Below are 23,010 nucleotides of genomic sequence, written 5' to 3' on the forward strand. Positions count from 1 at the left end.
CGGGAGACTAAACTGCTCTGGTCCTTCGGGGTTACACAAGGGCTTTATTGTTAAGGGTTAAATTCCCAGTGTGTGTTGGCTCCGCCCTCAGTCCCGCCTTTGTCATTGGATCTGTGTTATGTGACTAAACCAGGACTTAACCAGCTCTGAACTGCAGCTAAACCAGGACTAAACCAGGACAAAACCAGCTCTGAACTGCAGCTAAACCAGGACTAAACCAGGACAAAACCAGCTCTGAACTGCAGCTAAACCAGGACTAAACCAGGTCTAAACCAGGACTAAACCAGGACAAAACCAGCTCTGAACTGCAGCTAAACCAGGACTAAACCAGGTCTAAACCAGGACTAAACCAGGACAAAACCAGCTCTGAACTGCAGCTAAACCAGGTCTAAACCAGGACTAAACCAGGACAAAACCAACCCTAAACTGCAGCTAAACCAGGTCTAAACCAGGACTAAACCAGGACAAAACCAGCTCTAAACTGCAGCTAAACCAGGTCTAAACCAGGTCTAAACCAGGACTAAACCAGGCAAAACCAGCTCTGAACTGCAGCTAAACTAGGACTAAACCAGCTCTAAACTGCAGCTAAACTAGGACAAAACCAGCTCTAAACTGCAGCTAAACTAGGACTAAACCAGCTCTAAACTGCAGCTAAACCAGGACTAAACCAGCTCAAAAGTTCAGAATTTTGCACTAAACTTAAGAAGAACTAAACCAGAACTGACCCTGGGCCAAACTTGTGCAACATTCATTTGGACGAACATGGTTTTAATTTAAGGACTAAACCAGGTCTAAAACTGGACTAAACGAGAACTACACTGGTCTCCATTATACAAAGACATAAACCAGGACTAAATTGTACCTAAACTTGGACAGAACCAGGACTTGACCCAGACTCAACCTGGACTAAACACAGGTCCACACGTCACTCAAAGCCTGCATCATGTCCGCACTGGTCCAGTCTTGGTCCAGGTCCGCGTCCTGGTCTGGACTTCTGGGATCCCGGACTCCTGGACCGTCTCTAGTCCCTCGTCTGTTCGTGGCCCAAACGGCCCACGCCTCCGGTTCTGCGACGGCCCAAGTCCAGGACCGGACCGGGGCGAAGACCGGGGCGAAGACCGGGGCGAAGACCGGGGCGAAGACCGCGCTCCGGACCGTGAAAGATCTGCCCCATGTTGGGTTCTTCAAGCTGTTCTACAGACTCCTGGTCAAGGGCTTCTACAACCGCATGCACGAGCTTCAGGTGAGCAAAGAACTACTACAACTGGGACAAGATCACTATCGTTATTGAATGATTACTATTATTATTACTGAATTGATCGTTGGGATTATTTGATCTTTATTCGAGGCAGGAAACGTCTGGAAAAGTGGGTAATATTGCAATTGTTCTGAAGAAGATATGCAAAATTAGAATATTGGCCATATTACTCATGTCATCACTCACATTGAAACTGTTAATGACAGAAAGAGCGGAATAAAAAGTAAAATGAACCTGAAACATCAAGTGTCATCTTCCAAACACATTCCTGATGCGTTGTGAAAATATCTTCTGAATATTGTTAGAGAATATACAAAGGGAAGGATATTCTTCTGAAATGTTTGGAAGCTGCAGTAACAACTGGCGTGTCCTGTGGCCACATGAAGAACAAACCCTCCAGCTCAGCTGCCGTTACAACTCATTCCCACATCAAATGTAATGACTTTAGATTATTCTATTATGGCAAAGTTCAGGGCATTAAAATTATATAAATCCCACAAGCAAAAAATAACCCTAAAACCACCAAGACACTTAGAGCTGACTCACTTTGCACCTGTAACAGGAGATCATCACCAGTCTGAGTTCTGCCTCCATGTGTGAGCCTCCAGATTTCTAAAGTCTAAGATCTGATGCTGCTTTTGACACTGTCGATCATGGGATCCTCTTACAGAGACTAGGGGACTGGGTGGGCATCACTGGCCCCGCCCTAAACTGGTTTAGGTCCTATCTGGAGGACAGGAAGTACTTTGTGTCTCAGACCACATGACCCTGACCTGTGGAGTGCCCCAAGGGTCAGTCCTGGGTCCCCTTCTGTTCAACCTCTACATGCTGTCGTTAGGTCACATGACACGCAGTGAAAATGTGTCCTATCACAATGATGCAGACGAGTCAGATCTATGTTTCACTGTCGCAGGTGACTATGGACCAGTAGATTCACTCTGTCACTGCATCCAACAGATCAGTTTGTGGATGCAAAACAACTTTCTCCAGCTGAACTCAGACAAGACTGAAATAATCGTTTTTGGCCCACAGAAACAAAGAGAAAGTGTTAGCGGTCACCTCCAGAGTCTCGCTCTAAAACCTACAAACCAAATTAGAAATCTGGGGGTAATAATGGACTCGAACTTTAATTGCCACGTCAAATCAATAACATCAGCAGCTTTTTACCATCTAAAAAACATTGCCAAAATCAAAAATATAGTGTCAAAACCAGAGCCTGACACTGTCAGAGCTCCAGAGTGGCCACGCCTGCCCAGTGTGCGGACCGAGCTGCAGCAGTCTCTCCCAGCTGACCCCTGAATGACCCCTGAGTGAACCCTGAGTGAACCCTGAGTGACCCCTGAGTGAACCCTGAGTTACCCCCGAGTGAACCCTGAGTGACCCTGAGTGACCCCTGAGTGACCCCTAAGTGAACCCTGAGTGACCCCTGAGTGACCCCTGAGTGAACCCCTGAGTGAACCTTGAGTGACCCCTGTATGACCCTGTGTGACCCCTGTGTGACCCCTGAGTGACCCCTGTGTGACCCCTGAGTGAACCTTGAGTGACCCCTGTATGACCCCTGAGTGACCCCTGTATGACCCCTGAGGGACCCCTAAGTGACCCCTGTATGACCCCTGAGGGACCCCTAAGTGACCCCTGTGTGACCCTGAGTGACCCCTGTATGACCCCTGAGTGACCCCTAAGTGAACCCTGAGTGACCCCTGTATGACCCCTGAGTGACCCCTGTGTGACCCCTGAGTGACCCCTGTGTGACCCCTGTATGACCCCTGTGTGACCCCTGAGTGACCCCTGTGTGACCCCTGAGTGACCCCTGTGTGACCCCTGAGTGACCCCTTTGTGACCCCTGAGTGACCCCTGAGTGACCCCTGAGTGACCCCTGTGTGACCCCTGAGTGACCCCTAAGTGAACCCTGTGTGACCCCTGAGTGACCCCTGTGTGACCCCTGAGTGACCCCTTTGTGACCCCTGAGTGACCCCTGAGTGAACCCTGAGTGACCCCTGAGTGAACCCTGAGTGACCCCTGAGTGACCCCTTTGTGACCCCTGAGTGAACCCTGAGTGACCCCTGAGTGAACCCTGAGTGACCCCTGAGTGACCCCTGTGTGACCCCTGAGTGACCCTGAGGATCATGCTTCTGCTCGTATGAAAATATATTTGACATAATCCATATTTATGTTTAATCATTGGCATAAATATATATACCAATATATTTGGTTCAGTTTTCATTCATTTCCAGGAAAGTCCTTTGTCTCTTTTCTTGGTCGATAGTCGCAGTCGTGAAGTGTCATGTGCTGTTTAGAAATGCCTGTGTGATCTGATTACTGCCGTCGCCCCGGTAACGGCAGGACTCGGCTTTCACGGTCAAAGAGCGTTGTGTCGCTGCAATTACAGGCGCCGTGTCTGCTACCGTCTCCATGGAGATGATATTATACTTATTTCATAGTATTAGTATCAGAGAGCAAGGCGAGTGGCAAGTAAAGAAGCAAATACAGGACAGAGGAAGTGAAAGAGGACAGAGGAAGTGAAAGAGGACAGAGGAAGTGAAAGAGGACAGAGGAAGTGAAAGAGGACAGCGGAAGTGAAAGAGGACAGAGGAAGTGAAAGAGGACAGAGGAAGTGAAAGAGGACAGAGGTAAGAGGACAGAGGAAGTGAAAGAGGACAGAGGAAGTGAAAGAGGACAGAGGAAAGAGGACAGAGGAAGTGAAAGAGGACAGCGGAAGTGAAAGAGGACAGAGGAAGTGAAAGAGGACAGAGGAAGTGAAAGAGGACAGAGGTAAGAGGACAGAGGAAGTGAAAGAGGACAGAGGAAGTGAAAGAGGACAGAGGAAAGAGGACAGAGGAAAGAGGACAGAGGTAAGAGGACAGAGGAAGTGAAAGAGGACAGAGGAAAGAGGACAGAGGACAGAGGAAGTGAAAGAGGACAGAGGAAGTGAAAGAGGACAGAGGAAAGAGGACAGAGGAAGTGAAAGAGGACAGAGGAAAAAGGACAGAGGACAGAGGAAGTGAAAAAGGACAGAGGAAAGAGGACAGAGGAAGTGAAAGAGGACAGAGGAAGTGAAAGAGGACAGAGGTAAGAGGACAGAGGAAGTGAAAGAGGACAGAGGAAGTGAAAGAGGACAGAGGAAAGAGGACAGAGGAAAGAGGACAGAGGTAAGAGGACAGAGGAAGTGAAAGAGGACAGAGGAAAGAGGACAGAGGACAGAGGAAGTGAAAAAGGACAGAGGAAGTGAAAGAGGACAGAGGAAAGAGGACAGAGGAAGTGAAAGAGGACAGAGGAAAAAGGACAGAGGACAGAGGAAGTGAAAAAGGACAGAGGAAAGAGGACAGAGGAAGTGAAAGAGGACAGAGGAAAGAGGACAGAGGAAAGAGGGCAGAGGACAGAGGAAGTGAAAAAGGACAGAGGAAAGAGGACAGAGGACAGAGGAAGTGAAAGAGGACAGAGGAAAGAGGACAGAGGAAGTGAAAGAGGACAGAGGACAGAGGAAGTGAAAAAGGACAGAGGAAAGAGGACAGAGGAAGTGAAAGAGGACAGAGGAAAGAGGACAGAGGAAGTGAAAGAGGACAGAGGAAGTGAAAGAGGACAGACGAAGTGAAAGAGGACAGAGGAAGTGAAAGAGGACAGAGGAAGTGAAAGAGGACAGAGGAAGTGAAAGAGGACAGACGAAGTGAAAGAGGACAGAGGAAGTGAAAGAGGACAGAGGAAGTGAAAGAGGACAGACGAAGTGAAAGAGGACAGCGGAAGTGAAAGAGGACAGAGGAAGTGAAAGAGGACAGAGGAAGTGAAAGATGACAGAGGAAGTGAAAGAGGACAGAGGAAGTGAAAGAGGACAGAGGAAGTGAAAGAGGACAGAGGTAAGAGGACAGAGGAAGTGAAAGAGGACAGAGGAAGTGAAAGAGGACAGAGGAAAGAGGACAGAGGAAGTGAAAGAGGACAGAGGTAAGAGGACAGAGGAAGTGAAAGAGGACAGAGGAAAGAGGACAGAGGACAGAGGAAGTGAAAAAGGACAGAGGAAGTGAAAGAGGACAGAGTAAAGAGGACAGAGGAAGTGAAAGAGGACAGAGGAAAAAGGACAGAGGACAGAGGAAGTGAAAAAGGACAGAGGAAAGAGGACAGAGGAAGTGAAAGAGGACAGAGGAAAGAGGACAAAGGACAGAGGAAGTGAAAAAGGACAGAGGAAAGAGGACAGAGGACAGAGGAAGTGAAAGAGGACAGAGGAAAGAGGACAGAGGAAGTGAAAGAGGACAGAGGACAGAGGAAGTGAAAAAGGACAGAGGAAAGAGGACAGAGGAAGTGAAAGAGGAAAGAGGACAGAGGAAGTGAAAGAGGACAGCGGAAGTGAAAGAGGACAGAGGAAGTGAAAGAGGACAGACGAAGTGAAAGAGGACAGAGGAAGTGAAAGAGGACAGAGGAAGTGAAAGAGGACAGAGGAAGTGAAAGAGGACAGCGGAAGTGAAAGAGGACAGAGGAAGTGAAAGAGGACAGAGGAAGTGAAAGAGGACAGAGGAAGTGAAAGAGGACAGAGGAAGTGAAAGAGGACAGAGGTAAGAGGACAGAGGAAGTGAAAGAGGACAGAGGAAGTGAAAGAGGACAGAGGAAGTGAAAGAGGACAGAAACGAGGTCAACAAAACAAACAAAACAATAAGAAGTTAAAGGAAGGCCAGTCGATGAAGTAGTTTGTCATTTTTAGAATTGTCAAAAAGTTATTTAAAGGAGAAGAAGTGATGAAGAACTCGAGATGAAGAAGAACTCAAGAAGAAGAACTCAAGAAGAAGAAGAACTCAAGAAGAAGACAAACATGAGACGAAGAACATGAAAAAGAAGAATTAAAAAATCTAGATCAATCCAAAGAATAAATGGTAAAGTCTGAGACGTAGAGCTACACTAGGGGGCGGTAATGTAACGCTTGGATTCCAACCGCCATAAAACACCAAAGAAGAAGAAGAACTCAAGATGGAAATTGGTGATGGACATGTTTTGTTCTCTAACATCAGGAAAACAGTTTGAGGACATTTTAATTAATGATTAAAATCTCTCTCTTTTCTTTCTGTCCATTTTCTGTCCTGGTTTCTCTCTTTCCTTCCTCTCTCCTCCCTCTTCCTTTCCTCCTTCTCTCTCTTCCTTCCTCGCCCCGTCCCCTTCCTTTCCTCCTTCTCTCTCTTCCTTCCTCACCCCGCCCTCTTCCTTTCCTCCTTCTCTCTCTTCCTTCCTCGCCCCGCCCTCTTCCTTTCCTCCTTCTCTCTCTTCCTTCCTCGCCCCGTCCCCTTCCTTTTCTCCTTCTCTCTCTTTCCTTCCTCGCCCCGCCCTCTTCCTTTCCTCCTTCTCTCTCTTTCCTTCCTCTCTCCTCCCTCTTTCTTTCCTCCTTCTCTCTCTTCCTTCCTCGCCCCGCCCTCTTCCTTTCCTCCTTCTCTCTCTTCCTTCCTCGCCCCGTCCCCTTCCTTTCCTCCTTCTCTCTCTTCCTTCCTCGCCCCGCCCTCTTCCTTTCCTCCTTCTCTCTCTTCCTTCCTCGCCCCGCCCTCTTCCTTTCCTCCTTCTCTCTCTTCCTTCCTCGCCCCGTCCCCTTCCTTTTCTCCTTCTCTCTCTTTCCTTCCTCGCCCCGCCCTCTTCCTTTCCTCCTTCTCTCTCTTTCCTTCCTCTCTCCTCCCTCTTTCTTTCCTCCTTCTCTCTCTTCCTTCCTCGCCCCGCCCTCTTCCTTTCCTCCTTCTCTCTCTTCCTTCCTCGCCCCGTCCCCTTCCTTTCCTCCTTCTCTCTCTTCCTTCCTCGCCCCGCCCTCTTCCTTTCCTCCTTCTCTCTCTTCCTTCCTCACCCCGCCCTCTTCCTTTCCTCCTTCTCTCTCTTCCTTCCTTGCCCCGTCCCCTTCCTTTTCTCCTTCTCTCTCTTTCCTTCCTCTCTCCTCCCTCTTCCTTTCCTCCTTCTCTCTTTCCTTCGCCTCTCTGTCCCCTTCCTTTCCTCCTTCTCTATTTGTCTCTTTCCTTCCTCACCCCGTCCCCTTCCTCTCCTCCTTCTCTCTTTCCTCCTTCTCTCCTTCTCCCTCTTCCTTCCTCGCACCGTCCCCTTCCTTCTCTCCTCTCTTTCCTTCGCCTCTCCGTCCCCTTCCTTTCCTCCTCCTTCTCTCCTTCTCTTTTTTTCCTTGCCCCGTCCCCTTCCTTACCTCCTTCTCTCCTTCACTCTCTCTCCTTCCTCTCTCTCCGTCCCCTTCCTTTCCTCCTTCTCTCTCTTTCCTTCCTCTCTCCATCCCCTTCCTTTCCTCCTTCTCTCTTTCTCTCTTCCTTCCTCACCCCGTTCCCTTCCTTCACTTCTTCTCTCTCTTCCTTGCTCGCCCCGTCCCCTTCCTTTCCTCCTCCTCTCCTTCTCTCTTTCCTTCCCCTCTCTCTCCGTCCACAGTTGTATGAGAAGGACCTCTACGGCAGCATTTACCGAGACGGCCTGCGGACGGTGGCCGTGAGCAGCGCCGAGCTCCTGGAGGAGGTCCTGAGGAAGGATGAGAAGTTCCCGGTGCGAGGAGACATGTCCCTGTGGAAGGAGGCCCGCGACTCGCAAGCCGTTGGATTCGGCCCGTTCACAGAGTAACTAAAAACAAACACAACGACAGTAAAAGTAATCAAATGTGAATGTTCCCTTGAATAATAAATACCCTTCTTTGGGGGGAAAATGAACAGGTTTAGATGTGGCATATGTCGCTCTATGTTTGGATATAGGCCGGTTATAGACTCTAACATGATTTATATTTTTAATGTTTTATTCAAATTATTATACATTTAATGATAAGTTTTGTCTAAAACCTTTCTAGAGCTTTTTAAAGTCTCTGTCCAGGAGCTGCAGAGTTAACTCTTTGATTAACGACGCGGGACATCGGACTGATATCGGTGGATTTGGACTGAAACCGATATTACTCGATGACGTGAATAGTGCACCGCTTGTTAAATGTCTTTTAAGTGTTTTCGTTAAGGTTTAAGTAACAGTCAAATGTGAAAAGACTGTAAAATGACTCACTAAAGTGCAGAAATATCTCTTTTTAAACCTTTGGACGAACTCTGTGGCCTATTCTACTTAGGGCCCGGGGGCCAAACCCGGCCCTGCAAACAAAATGATCCGGCCCAATTGTCCAAACACAAACGAGACCTCTTAGAGTTCAACCAAAGTGTGGAACCGATAAGCCCCGCCTCTTCGTAGTTATAAGCCCCGCCTCTTCGTAGTTATAAGCCCCGCCTCTTCATAGTTATAAGCCCCGCCTCTTCGTAGTTATAAGCCCCGCCTCTTCGTAGTTATAAGCCCCGCCTCTTCATAGTTATAAGCCCCGCCTCTTCATAGTTATAAGCCCCGCCTCTTCGTAGTTATAAGCCCCGCCTCTTCATAGTTATAAGCCCCGCCTCTTCATAGTTATAAGCCCCGCCTCTTCATAGTTATAAGCCCCGCCTCTTCGTAGTTATAAGCCCCGCCTCTTCATAGTTATAAGCCCCGCCTCTTCATAGTTATAAGCCCCGCCTCTTCGTAGTTATAAGCCCCGCCTCTTCATAGTTATAAGCCCAAAACACACACTTTGAAGACATACGACTACAGGAGGTGGCGGTAAATGTACCTTTTCAGTTGGCGGCCAAACGTCATTAAAAGTAACACAAAAACAAGTAATAAGCCCCGCCTCTTCATAGTGATAAGCCCCGCCTCACATTTGAGACATTTTAGAACTCGACACGTGCCAATCAGAGTCTTCATTTTTCAAATAATCAACCATAAGTTAAGTTTGTTTATTGAGACGGGGACAGTGCACATTATACATGAGCCTGATCAGGAGAGACGCTCTGTACCAGACGTCCCTGGGCAAAGTACACCAAGTACAGTGACGTGGGCGGGGATAGGGGGTAAGTGAAAACGACCCTTTTCCCGAGCACCGGAGCACTCATTCATCATTTGCGTCCTGCTCTGTTCAGGGAGGGCCAGCGCTGGTACCGGCTGCGCTCGGTGCTGAACAAGAAGATGCTGCTCCCAAAGGAGAGTCTCCAGTTCGGGCCGGTGATCCGGGACGTGGTCCGGGACTTCACAGACCGAGTCCAAGTCCTGAGGAAGTCCAGTCCGTCCGGAGACCTGGTGGAGGACATTGCCAACGAGCTCTACCGCTTCTCCCTGGAGGGTCGGCTCAGCTTTCACATGATTTCTTCACGTTTCACTGCAGTGGCTTCAGCGCTTAAGGGCCGTCTGGAGGGTCTGAAATGAACCCAAACTATTACAAAAGTCTTATCATTAGCCACACAATTACTCCCAATTCAAACTGAAGCAAAGACTCTGGTAGAGTAGAAACTGTCTCTGCCCAGAGCCTAGATTTTCTTTGTTAAATATAAGTCAGACTAAAGCTGGTGTTTGGGCTTTTGTCGGGTTTTGACAATTCCCCTTTAAAAGCTGAAGCTAATTTAAGCAAAAAATAGAATCAGGGACTTGTGATGAAGTAAAAAAACAAAGTCCTGATGGAATCCATGTAGTAAAAGCCACTCTTAAATGATGTTATTATAATGCTTCGTACATGTTTCACACTCGAGCTGAAGTGTACTTTACTTTACTTTGAGTAACATTTTAACACAATACTTTAACTCCTACTTGAGTCATATTTTTATTGAAGTAAAAGTCTCTTACTTGAGTAAAACTGTTCTCACTGCAAGTAAATCTGGTGAAACAAGCTTTATGTCGACGATATGAAATAATTTGCCTTTCTTGCACTTTTCTTTTGAAAAATACCAGATTTTGTGCGTTATCCAACGTTTTGTCCTTCCAATTACATAAATGTCCAATTGTAAATCAGATGTCACGTCCAGGTCGTTACTCTTAGTCCAAATTTTGACTGTAGTTGGTGTATTTATACCTGTCGTGCATATAAATTATCGTTTTACAACAGTCGAGCAGGTATTTGTGGAGAAAATGTTGAAAAATGTGGAGAAAATGACAGAAAGTGACATCACACCAGGGACACTCATTCCATCCAAAGTTTATGCAGAATCTTTGACGCTCTAAACATAAATTCAACAAAATAAAGTCACTCTCATGTATTTTTAGTTTAAAGTTTTAATTTTTGTGGTTTAGTTCAGCCAGTCGTCCACCGTGTCCTCTTACTTGAGTCATGTCTTTGTCCTCTTACTGGATTAATACGACTCGGACAAATGGGAAAATGGCGCGCGGGCCCAACGTGACCCTTCTCTTTCTCGTTGGCGTCGGCAGGTATCGCGTCCGTGCTGTTCGAGACGAGGATCGGCTGCCTGGAGGAGCGGATTCCCGAGGGGACGCAGGAGTTCATCGACTCCATTGTCCAGATGTTCTCCAACAGTCCCTACGTCATCGTGCTGCCCAAGTGGAGTCGCCCCCTGCTGCCCTTCTGGCGCCGCTACCACGCCGGCTGGGAGGGCATCTTCGCGTTCGGTCGGTGATTTTTAAAAGACACGGGAGAGGCACAGATCATCGCTCCAGTCTGAGGATCAAAGCGCGCAGTTGTCTCAGCCATTTAATGCATATTTTCTTATTATTTACTCGACAATTTTTTGCAAATTAAACGATAACACGTAAATAGCTCTATAGTAAATAGAGGGATGAAAAGGCAGCCAGCAGTTACACGACAAGTAAAATATCTTTTTGAAGGGTGGAAAGTGCTGAAAATGCTGACTTTTAAACAGGAATCTTAGCTGCTGTGACTGTCTACCGGTTATTCTTTCCATTCATTGATGACTTGTCAAAAACACGACGCGAATATAAGATTTTTACTAAATTAAAAGTCTGTCGAAGTCTGTAAAGTCCAGACAGTGATTATTCGATGACAAAACGAGGAATATTAATCGATTGGTTGCGATTAAGCGACTTGTTTCAGCCTCAGGTTACAGAATAACACACACATGCGTCAAATACAAGGCCCGAGGGCCAAATCCGGCCCGCCAGACGTTTTAATCCGGCCCGCCGAACATTTCAAGTTTATATAAAAAAAAAACTACACCCGTAACAGTTTTTATCGCTAAAACTACACGTCCCACAATGCCGCCGGTGGCCGCCCCTCCCCCACGGGGCTCTGCTGCACTGCTGTGTGAGCTGCCCCTCCCCCACGAGGCTCTGCTGCACTGCTGTGTGAGCTGCTGAGGGAGAAGTGCACTTTAAGCACTTTTGAGCAGAAGTTTAGTGGTGTCAGTTCAGGTGTACAGAGAACTACACAGACGTGGAAATGTTAATTAGTACATTTAAAAGGTTTTTTTTAGATCTTGAGAAGTTTATTTTGTTATAAAGTCAAATGTTTATCTCTGTAGATCAACTCTGAAGTTGTGATGCACATAAACTGAAGCACAGTGTTGGTGAAATTACACTTGTTTTTCTAAAAACAAAAGTTTTTTTTTTTTTTTTTTTAATCGATCCAGTAATTAGTTCAAAACAGCATAGGCTATAAAAAGCTATTTATTTCTTATATTTTTAATAGTTTTATGTTTTACGTTGTGTTTGGCCCACGACCCAGCCTGAGCGTCCAAATTCGGCCAGCGGCCCAAATGAATTTGACACCCCTGCTCTAGTGGAAGGAAACGCGAATTATAGGATTGAAATGACTTTATTTGTTGCATTGTTTGCTCTGCTTTTATTTATCACTTATTAGAGAAGGAAAAATTGCACGTGTACACATTTTAAGAGCGGCGTTTTGTGTTTTTAGTCACTATTTCAGCCTGAGGTACGAATAACGTCATGTATTTTCTGATTTTCAGTTAGTCACATCCCAGCACGGCTAAATCCTTTGCGTTTGTCCATCATTTATTCATTTATGTTCGATGCTTTTCAGCCAAGGTGTTGATAGACCGTAAGATGGCGGAGATTGAGCGCCGCGCGGACCAGCAGGAGGCGCTGGAGGGCGAGTACCTGACCTACCTCCTGTCCAACACGGACATGAGCCTGAAGGACGTGTACGGGAGCGTGGCTGAGCTGCTGCTGGCCGGTGTCGACACGGTAAAAGACTTGCTGCTTCATGGGGCTTTAACGGAGGAAAGAATCAAGAAAAGAAAAACATGAATCCCCCGATTTAGCCGCTGACACCAGGTCTCTCTGCTGGGAGTCTCGGTTGTGAAAAGCGCGGCGTAAACGTTGGCACAAAGTCTTCTCTGTCAGCACAAACACACAGAAGGGAAACTATTCTTTTCATTACAGTTCAAAAAGAGTTTCTGTTTCGATTTTAAAAACATTTACGGTAATATCTTCTGAGTAATCTGTGCTGCTGCCCATCAAATACTTCAAGGAATAATGGAGGATTTTTCGCTGAACTCAAGCAGAAGTGCGCATGCACACTACTCCCCCCGTGCGGAAGCAGAGAAAAGCCTCGCGGCTACACGTGCGTTTGTTTATTAGCGCGACGGATCGCATCGCATTTCTTGTCTCCGTAGATTCAGGGGCGATTCTAGGGAGTGTGGGGGCCCTAGGCAGAAATTCTTAGGGGGCCCTACCGACCAGTGTTCACAAAAAATATTTGCGGTCTATTCTGTCCTCACTGTGGTGTCACTACCAGGGCTAGACAGATAGCAAACATCCAAAAAAGAGAGTCCAACGACAATGTAGAGAAGACTTGTCTTTAATGTCTTTTAAGACGCTTTTCCCCACAACTTGTCTCTTTGACAACTGGAATTTTGTAAAACTGTAACAAACAAATAAAAACACATGTAAACACATGTAAACCTTATAAATGTACATTCACATCAATTGTACATACATACATATAAGAGCAATGAAAATAAAGGTCTGAACACATAGCCTATCTTAAAATGTGACAAGGCTACATGCACAGCAGCTAGCAACAACCAACATTCAAAGGAAGTACAGATTAAGCTTAAGTTTGACATAAGTTTATATATGCAAACGTAGAACAACATTATAACACAGAATAACATTCAATTTACGGACAAAGATACCCCAAGGCAGAAAACGGGATGTTTTTGTCAGTAGCTGCCCGAGCCGGACGTGCTTGACTGAACGCATGAGGCCGAAAAACCAAACTTATACCGACAACGTCCACTAGGGGCAGTGTCGACTATCGCGCACACGAAATGACGTAATCCTGTGTCAACAGTACACGGTCAGTAAGCACCAGAAATAAACCATATATTAAGCGCACGGGCGGCTTCGCGGGGGCCCCCTAGTGGCCTGGGGCCCCAGGCAATTGCCTGGTATGCCTAATGGGATGCAGCGCCCCTGCGTAGATTACCGTCTTTTCTGAGACACTGAGGGAACTATTGTATAATAGATCCATGCGGAAACGTGCTGCTCTCCCGGGGACGCGCCAGAACGAGGCTGCAGGAGTGCAGTAGGTGCATCCTATGATTGACATGTGGAAACGAGACAAAGATTTGGCGCCAAAAACGGAGACTGTTCAACTCCAGTGTCAAATATCCACACTTACGATGACAGATAAATGACCCTAAAACACAAATTTCTGACTCTTGACCCGTTTCCAGCCTCATTTCAAACCACAGCGGTTCTAGAAAGTTGCGATGAAACCAAGCGTGTCCTACAGACTCCAGCTTTAGTCCCGCTTTGGTGTCTCTTTCCTCCCAGACGTCGAACACTCTGACGTGGGCGCTGCACCTGCTCTCGCTGCACCCCGAGGTCCAGAGCAAACTCTACAGAGAGGTGTCCCAGAGCCGCCCCGAGCCTTCTGCAGAGGAGCTCACCCGGATGCCCTACCTGAAGGCCACCATTAAGGAAACACTACGGTAAATGAATCCCCTCGAGGGGCCAGTATTCATCCTGGAGAAAAGCCTCGTCGTTATATGTAAAGGAGATTGATTTGTGTCCGTGGGTGGTCTCTATTCCTCCCCCTTCAAGCTCAGGTCCTCTACCAGAGGCCCCTGGGAGCTTGAGGGTTCTTCACTATCTTTGCTGTTCCTGCACTTTTCTGGACCGAGATGTCTGATGTTTTTCCTGGGATCTGCTCAAACCATTCCTCCAGTTTGGGGGTCATTCCTCCAGTTTGGGGGTCATTCCTCCAGTTTGGGGGTCACTGCCCCAAGTGCTCCGATCACTTCGGGCACCACTGATACCTTCACGCTCCAGGCCTTCTCCAGCTCCTCTCTGAGGCCTTGGTATTTTTCTAGTTGAGCGTCTGCTTATGATGTCATAAATCAGACACTATTATGTTATTGTATTTTAGGATTGTAGGAGCTTTGACACGTTTCCACTCCTTAACACTTTCACAGTTTAAGGAGTGGAAGTTTTACCTCTTTACGATCGCTTTCACAGTCTTAGGGGCTGTTGCTTTACAATTTTTTACATACCAGAATATTTTTCAGTATTTGCAAAAGTAAATTGCTAATGCTAACGCTAATGCTAACGCTAATGCTAATTCCTGCCTAGTAAAGTGTTCCTTGCATACGTGAGCTATGGCATCAGGCCATATGTTCCACCGCCCCTGCGTTGCTTTAAGTGCCAGCGCTTTGGGCACGGCTGCTGAGCAACGACATTCGTGGAAATATCAAAGCCTAAAAATGAAAATACTGCCAAAATACCAAAATATAACCTAACCAAAAGTCCTAAACCTAACCCAGCATCATCTTTACGCTGGAACTTTCAAATCAACAATAAAGTCATCAATCCATCTGTTTCATGTGGACTTTTCTGTCTCAAAACCTCAAATACGTCACAAATAGTGAGATTAGAAAGTGAATTGCAGCGTCATTAACAGCAGCAGTGGAATAAGAAGAGATACGTTTAAAGATGGGATGCAATGTTATTTAATAAGTGGAGCTATCATTTTTTCACAACAAAGTCTGGAAGGTTAGTTTCAACAAATGACCAAAAGATTTCTCGCGTTCATTCGGCCAAACCCAAGAACGCGCCATAGCAACTGCCTTGGTAACCGAATGCTTTAAGAGCGGTCGCAAAATCAGTGTCGTCACACCGGGAACACGTTGTTGCCGACCCTCATTGGTCCACTCGTTCATGTGCTAAACAAAGTGGAATTTTATGTTTTACACGACGGATCTTGCGATAAGGCCCCAAATAAATGTTATGTTTGCTGTAACCCGACCCAACATTTTTCAAGTGGGTCGGTCGGGAGGTAAATTACTTACCTTACTTTGAAGGCAACAAAAACGTTGTCGCCATTTTTTGACTCGGAGTGACCCCCAGGGGTCAGGCTTCAACAGTAAATGACGGAAAACGTCTCGATCAACCCGATCGGGAGACTAAATATCTCTTGTTAACAGGAACACACAACACAAAGACTACTTACGCCATGAGGAACTGGAAAGTATTTCTGCAGACTTCATTGCCTCCGATGAAATACGTGGTCCTTGGTCATCTCCAAAGTAACTACTGAACGCCTGTTTGCCTCAATATGTCCAATGATTCGCATGTCCTCTCTTTCGGCTGCTACAGAATCACTCCGTAGATTGTACATAAGCTCTGGAGAAAGTTTGGTGCTTCACAAATGTCTATCGAGGGGAGAGTTTTCCTTTCTTCTTGCGTAGCGTTTGAAGTCAAAGTTACAGATTTTCTCCATTTCCCCTGCAAATGTTACCATTGAGATAGCGTCTGATATGTCACGCTCCAGCTCCTCTAGTGCGTGACCGAAAGTTTCCTCCTCGTCTTCTTCGTCGGCTAAGGTCAGCTGTATATTAGGGATGTTCTCCAGTTTGATGAAATCGCTTTCATCATCCGTGCACTCATCTTTAGATTCAGAAGTTAGATCTGGATAACCAGAAGCATCCGGCTTGTCGCAGAGGTAATCCCACAGAGTTGTGCTGTAACAACCACGGTTCCTTTACAATAGAGCTTGCTTGATCCATCTCCGTTCAATGCTTCCACAAGTGTGTGATGCTGAATAAGTAGCCATGAGTATCGCTTGGTCAAAAAAATAACAAAGCCGCTGCTGCAGTTCATGTGGAAATTAGGGAACACCGCCGCAGTGTCATGAGAGAGGAGCACGGAAAGACCCAAAAACTAAGCCAACTTTAACGGCTAAATGTGTACTTGACAGATACGGTAACCAATACTGTTATCTGAAACATGGAGTGGCGTCTTCGTGACTTCAACTTGCACATTCTGCAAAAAAAACAAAAATCACTCATTTGGAAAAATTCTGTTTTGTGCATATTGGTCTGGGCCGACTTGTTGCGGTTTTTCATGTGGCGGGTCACATATTTTACTTTCTAAGGGAATAATGCTATTTCTGAGGCGTCTGCTCTGGATGTTTTGCAGCGACATAATGGACCAGGCCACAAACAAACAAACAAACAAACAAACAAACAAACAAATGATCATTGAAGGTTTTTGTGCTTTGATTTATGTGTATTTTTCAGGATGTTTCCAGTTGTTCCCCTGAACGCAAGAATTTTCTCTGAGAAAGACGTCGTCGTCGGTGGATACTCTTTTCCAAAGAAGGCGAGTCTGAGTTTATCAAAGCTTTGGAGCAATCAACTCTTTTTACGAGCGCGCCAAATACCACGTTCAAAATGAGTTTAATGTCATCGATATGACACCAAGTTAAACCACTGAAGAAGGACCAGGAGCACAGGTGGTGAAAACTGTAGAAGATATACAGCAGCATGTATTACATGATAAAGTGCATCGTCTGCAGAATACAGTTAACATTTCGGCAAAATTATACAAAAAGACTGGAAATGTATCAATACATTCCTGAACTTACGGCATTGCCTGGTAAGTGCTTCTATGTGGATGGCGAGAGGCAGCAATCAGACTGCTGGCCTTTCCATGTGTCCGCGTGTTCACTATAAAAAAACAGAACCGGAAGTTTTTCTGTGACCCGGAAGTAGTGCGGTAAACCGGAAGTAGAATATACGGGAATACATTTCAACCAAAGATGACTACAAATATAGAAATACTTATGCAAAATACTTAGCAATACAATTTTAGCATTATAAAACATTTCAAACACATTAACTTGTAAAATAAAGACAACAACTGCCTTAAAGGCAACACAGTCTGAGTTTATCAAAGCTTTGGAGCAATCGACTCTTTTTACGAGCTCGCCAAATACCACCTTAAAATGAGTTTCATTAGATAAGGAAGGAGAGGGTATGTAGCGCCCCCTACAAGATAAACTGGCACTGCGTCCTCTCCGTCCAGAGCGTCTCCCTGGATGGAACGGTCCCGGCTTTCTAATACGCGTCGACTTTGGAGTTTAAAAACACGGAGGAGTCGTGCACACTCCCCAGCCGCTCGAGGACCGCATCCATAAACGTGTGGTTGGAATCACACGCCGCTCACGCGTCCAACGGAAATGTCCCTTTCTTGTTGGAACAGTCCGTCCGTTGCCCGCTCAGCCGCTGGACAAGGTCATCAAGAAGTCCAGCTCCGTCCTGGGCTGTGCTCAGGACTTGGTGCAGGAGGTGGGGGACAGAAGGATCCTGGCTAAACTCACATGCTGGACCATGAGTGTCGCCCCCTGCAGGACACTCTGTCCCCTGCAGGACACTGTCCACTCTGGAGAGCAGCTTCAGTGACTGATCCACCCTCGCTGTGTGAAGGAGACGTTTCACAGTCTGTCCTTCTGCTGCTGTCACACTTATAACAAACACTGTCATACCCATGTGCAATACTGTCATACCCATGTTCAATACTGTCATACACATGTGCAATACTGTCATACCCATGTGCAATACTGTCATACCCATGTGCAATACTGTCATACCCATGTGCAAAACTTTGACATAATGTCAGTCATCTTGGTGCAGTATTCTCCGTCACCAGCTGTTTACATCTCCATGTGTTTGGAGGAAGAGCTCAGAGAGAAGCCACGGTAACACATGCACACGACACTCCGGGAATTGAACCCGTGACCTCCTCGTTGGGAGGCGAGAGCTCTTAGCACATATTTCATGTTTAAATGGGTTCACAGTGCACATTTGAAACACCCTCAGGAGGATTCACATTTGGAAACTGAAAAGTGCCAAACTCATTCAAGAATCCCGAGTAGTTGAGAACATGTGCAGGGCTCTGAACTGCACGGTCAGCAGGTCCATAACTAACAAATAGATCATGATCTTGTGCAGCACTGAAGCACTCACCTGTCCATCCTTTGTCTCCCGTTGCTCCTGGCAGACCCCGTTCACCTTCCATCACTACGCCATCTCCCATGACCCGCGCACTTTCCCCGCCCCGTTTGAGTTCCGGCCGGAGCGCTGGGTCAGGGACGGCCGCACGCTGCCTCACCCGTTTGGGTCCATCCCGTTTGGGTTCGGCGTCAGAGGATGTGTGGGCCGCCGCATCGCAGAGCTGGAGATGAACATGGCTCTTTTCCAGGTAAAACACTGCTCATGGTAGAAGTGAAGGCTGACCACACCGGACACAGCAGATGGAATGTGCAGGACGTGTTGAGCTTCTTTGTTCCCGGCTGTCCCAGTGACTGCAGCCATGTGGCGTGAGCACAAAGAGGATGACTTGTATAACACTAGAATGCTGTTTTGAAGACCCGTATACAACACAGTTTGGTCGCACACTTTGGTTCTTTGACTCTTCAATGTAAAACCAAACTTGGAAAAATGCTGCGTAATTTTCATCGGTCGTTGTCATGGCGACGTGCTTTTTTGTGCCACTGCGTTTACCTCAGCGTCGTCTCTCTCCTTCAGTTGGTGCGTTTGTTCGAGATCCGCCCGGAGCCTTCGGTGGGAGAAGTGAAGAGTCTGAACAGAACGGTGCTGGTGCCGGACAGAAAGCTCCAGCTGCACTTTAGACAGAGAGACTGAGCGAGGGAGGAAGAGGTCATAATCCATACAGGTGTGCTACTGTGTCGTGACCTTTGACATTTTATTTCAAATGCACGCAGCGTCAGTGACAGATGGTTTCAGAAAATGAATCGTCCCGTGACCAAACAAGTCGGTTTGATGCACTTTATCGAGTCTTGACAGAAGCACAAAGTGTGCACTGAATGAAAATGTCTTATTGAGCAGGCTTGAATTTGGCCACAGGGATTTGGTCCAACGCTGTGGCGTAGGAATCTTTCACACGCTCGAGTCGTGGACAGCTCAGGTCATCGGGACAAGTAGCGGTCTTCCAATGCCATCAGAAGAGAAGGTGTGACTCCACAGACGAGCTGGACATGTCCACCTGACTCCACAGACGAGCTGGACATGTCCACCTGACTCCACAGACGAGCTGGACATGTCCACCTGACTCCACAGACGAGCTGGACATGTCCACCTGACTCCACAGACGAGCTGGACATGTCCACCTGACTCCACAGACGAGCTGGACATGTCCACCTGACTCCACAGACGAGCTGGACATGTCCACCTGACTCCACAGACGAGCTGGACATGTCCACCTGACTCCACAGACGAGCTGGACATGTCCACCTGACTCCACAGACGAGCTGGACATGTCCACCTGACTCCACAGACGAGCTGGACATGCCCACCTGACTCCACAGACGAGCTGGACATGTCCACCTGACTCCACAGACGAGCTGGACATGTCCACCTGACTCCACAGACGAGCTGGACATGTCCACCTGACTCCACAGACGAGCTGGACATGTCCACCTGACTCCACAGACGAGCTGGACATGTCCACCTGACTCCACAGACGAGCTGGACATGTCCACCTGACTCCACAGACGAGCTGGACATGTCCACCTGACTCCACAGACGAGCTGGACATGTCCACCTGACTCCACAGACGAGCTGGACATGCCCACCTGACTCCACAGACGAGCTGGACATGTCCACCTGACTCCACAGACGAGCTGGACATGTCCACCTGACTCCACAGACGAGCTGGACATGTCCACCTGACTCCACAGACGAGCTGGACATGCCCACCTGACTCCACAGACGAGCTGGACATGTCCACCTGACTCCACAGACGAGCTGGACATGTCCACCTGACTCCACAGACGAGCTGGACATGTCCACCTGACTCCACAGACGAGCTGGACATGTCCACCTGACTCCACAGACGAGCTGGACATGTCCACCTGACTCCACAGACGAGCTGGACATGTCCACCTGACTCCACAGACGAGCTGGACATGTCCACCTGAGTAGGACTTGTGCTGCTTAAATGGCAATGACAAAATGATTCTGAGATAATCGGCCAAGACGCATATTCTTCATTTCCTCGTTCAAACACGAGGAGTTCAATGAGCCAAAGCCACGCCCACCCCCGCATTCTTGAAGTGATAAACTCACACACCGGCCTTCCAGTCTGAAATTGTATGAATTGTATTCATATAATATATACACCAGTGTATGAAAATGCAGTTACAAGAAACCGATTTTTTCATATTTATTTTATAGAACGTCACACACAAGTGTGTAATTACAAAATAACAAACATGGCTCATGTCAGTAATATTACAACTGAAAACATACAATGAATGTAAATGAATACATGATATTCATTAAAGTGCATTAAAGGCTCATATTCAGCCTGAGTCCAGAGAGTCCAAGGGCATTTCACACTTATAGAACACATCGTTTGGGCTTTAGGCCCATTCATACATTTCAAAGATTTTATAGATAATTTTAGATCATTAAAATAAAAGGCAAAGTTGGAACAAACTTTTGGATTTGTGGATAAAGAATATTGCAAGACTCAAAATTAAGTTCATACAGAGTTCCTCTTTTCTATATTTAATTAATATATACCAAAATTAGGGGCTGAATTTGAGACATGGGTTCAAGCCCCGGGAAAACAAGATGTTCTTATTTCATCTAAAACTGCACCAATGATACTATTTGTCTTCTGTTTGTTTCTCTGTAGATTTTCACTGTGTTTTGTGTTGACTTTGAATCCTAATTGTAAAAGTGTCTCAGAGTCACAGAATGAGTAACACTGGTTCTACAATGGTGAAGGCAAACAGCATCATCTTTACTCTGGAACTTTCAAATCAACAATAAAGTCATCAATCCATCTGTTTCATGTGGACTTTTCTGTCTCAAAACCTCAAATACGTCACAAATAGTGAGATTAGAAAGTGAATTGCAGCGTCATTAACAGCAGCAGTGGAATAAGAAGAGATACATTTAATGCTTTATTGTGGTAAAGGTCCAGTAGATTTGTCACCAACGCATCTTATTTTGAAAGTCCATGTGTGACATGTCCAGGAGCTTTAGCCTTTGAGATTAGACCGATACAAGCTCAAACGTAGAAGAAAAGTCATCGTTTGACAAAGAAAACGTCAGCCACAGATGAACTGGAGCTAAAAGCGTGTCGAGTCTGAACTGAGACTAAACCAGGACTAAGCAGTAAATAATGGGCTCTTTGTGGCACCAAACGTTGTGAAATAAAAGTCACATTATCTTAGGGACAAAAGTCAAAGACACATTTCCTTTTGCAGAAACAGCATGGATGAAGGTCATATGAGTTGATACGTTTCTAAAAGCTGCTGTTCTGCTGAACTACACTGACCTTTAGACTTTAAAGTCTTGTGTCCTGAGCAGAGAGAGTGGGAGTGTCTGGCTGTTACTGGAGGCGGAGCTTCAAGAAGCCCCGGATTCTACTCTTTGACCCCATTTGATAGTGATAAATATAGAAAAGCTGATGTTATCACTAATAAATGACTTGTGTCTTTTGTTCTAGGTGTTTGACCCTGGGGCACTTGTCACTGTTGTTTCTTTTGTACAAAGTATTTGCTTCTGTCACTCAATGAAGACAAGTCAAGTGCGCCCCCTAGTGTTACGTTTGCTTCATCCTCTTTTCCTTTCTTATGTTCCAAAAAGAGTCAGCCATTTCCATAGAAAGCAAGCGATAGATACAATTATATGTAAAGAAGAAAAACACAAATAAAAAGAGGTTTAAAGACAGTTTAAAGACTTAAGGCAAACTAAATACATCTTTTATAAGAACAAAAAAGTATCAGCAGCGAGACAAAATACTTCAACACATTTACTCTTATTTTGAACGTCATTGACTGAGGATAGAAACATTTTAAATCCATTTTGAAAGCACAATCTTTGTTTTGTGACTCTGATATTGACCCATAATGTTTATAATGTTTATATGATTAAAGGTCTCATTTGGTACATTCGAGTGGCTATGAGAAGATCTTGTTGTGTAAAATGTTTAAGACGACTAATGTTTATATCTTGTCATAAACTCTTTACCACTGACAAGAATAAAACAGACGTTCTATAGTTTCTGCTGCTGACAAAAGTCACATGGCTCAACTACAAAGACACATCTTCCCCTCAAAGTCTCGGCCGCTGGACAATAGTTGTTGAGGATTTGAAATGGCAGTTATTTGACTTTGGACAAAATTGGCCGTTTTAGACATTTCCAGCATTTTTCAAATATATATTTTTTGTAACTCATCTTTTTGTTATAATCCGGGTAGAATTGACCTTTAAATCATTTGTTGAAGTTTTAATTATTGCATTTTCTCTCTGTAATGATGAAATCTTCAACTCTTAGATTGGGCCGTTTGATTTGAACAATGGAAAATAAAATGCTTCTTTTCATGAACTGAATCAGAGCGGTTGGAATTGCCTTTGATGTTTTTATTTTAGTCCTTTTCAGACCAATGAATCTGACGTTTTCTTTTGTTATTCCACTAGGGGGCACAATGAGCGGTGAAATGAGGCCTAAATCTCATTTTCCACTCATACATTTGCGGCGATGGCGTCCAAAGCGAAGCAAAGCGGCGGCGAGCTAAGACAGGAGTATTTCAAAGATGGAGGAGGCGTCACAGACAGGTGCACGTGCCAGGTGACTTTATCGTTCCACACGTACGACAGAAAAGCCGGCACTTCCTCTCATCAGATGACACACGCTTGGGACACAACGACGACACCTGAACAGTG

General features: G+C 46.1%; 2 protein-coding genes across 4 annotated transcripts in view; both read left to right on the plus strand.

Moving 5' to 3' along the window:
• LOC140360017 (E3 ubiquitin/ISG15 ligase TRIM25-like) overlaps nucleotides 1-23,010 on the plus strand; it is a 246,013-nt gene that overhangs the window by 211,349 nt on the left and 11,654 nt on the right. The window lies entirely within an intron of this gene.
• cyp27a1.1 (cytochrome P450, family 27, subfamily A, polypeptide 1.1) lies at nucleotides 329-18,968 on the plus strand. Of its 3 annotated transcripts, none has more exons than XM_072445305.1 (10): nucleotides 331-1,091; nucleotides 1,128-1,243; nucleotides 7,640-7,821; nucleotides 9,184-9,383; nucleotides 10,460-10,657; nucleotides 12,045-12,208; nucleotides 13,805-13,962; nucleotides 16,549-16,630; nucleotides 18,311-18,511; nucleotides 18,838-18,968. In XM_072445305.1, the coding sequence occupies exons 1-10, from the start codon at nucleotides 944-946 to the stop codon at nucleotides 18,952-18,954; spliced, it is 1,566 nt and encodes a 521-aa protein (XP_072301406.1). In that variant the 5' UTR covers nucleotides 331-943; the 3' UTR covers nucleotides 18,955-18,968. The 3 variants fall into 3 exon arrangements, with proteins under 3 accessions (XP_072301405.1, XP_072301406.1, XP_072301407.1); XM_072445306.1 differs by having other exon boundaries at nucleotides 331-1,081; nucleotides 1,118-1,243; XM_072445304.1 differs by having other exon boundaries at nucleotides 329-1,243.

The sequence above is a fragment of the Eucyclogobius newberryi genome, unplaced genomic scaffold (genome assembly GCF_026437365.1).
Source record: "Eucyclogobius newberryi isolate DKJ021-1_F unplaced genomic scaffold, fEucNew1.0.hap1 SCAF_14, whole genome shotgun sequence".
In the NCBI taxonomy this organism is placed as follows: Eukaryota; Metazoa; Chordata; class Actinopteri; order Gobiiformes; family Gobiidae; genus Eucyclogobius; species Eucyclogobius newberryi.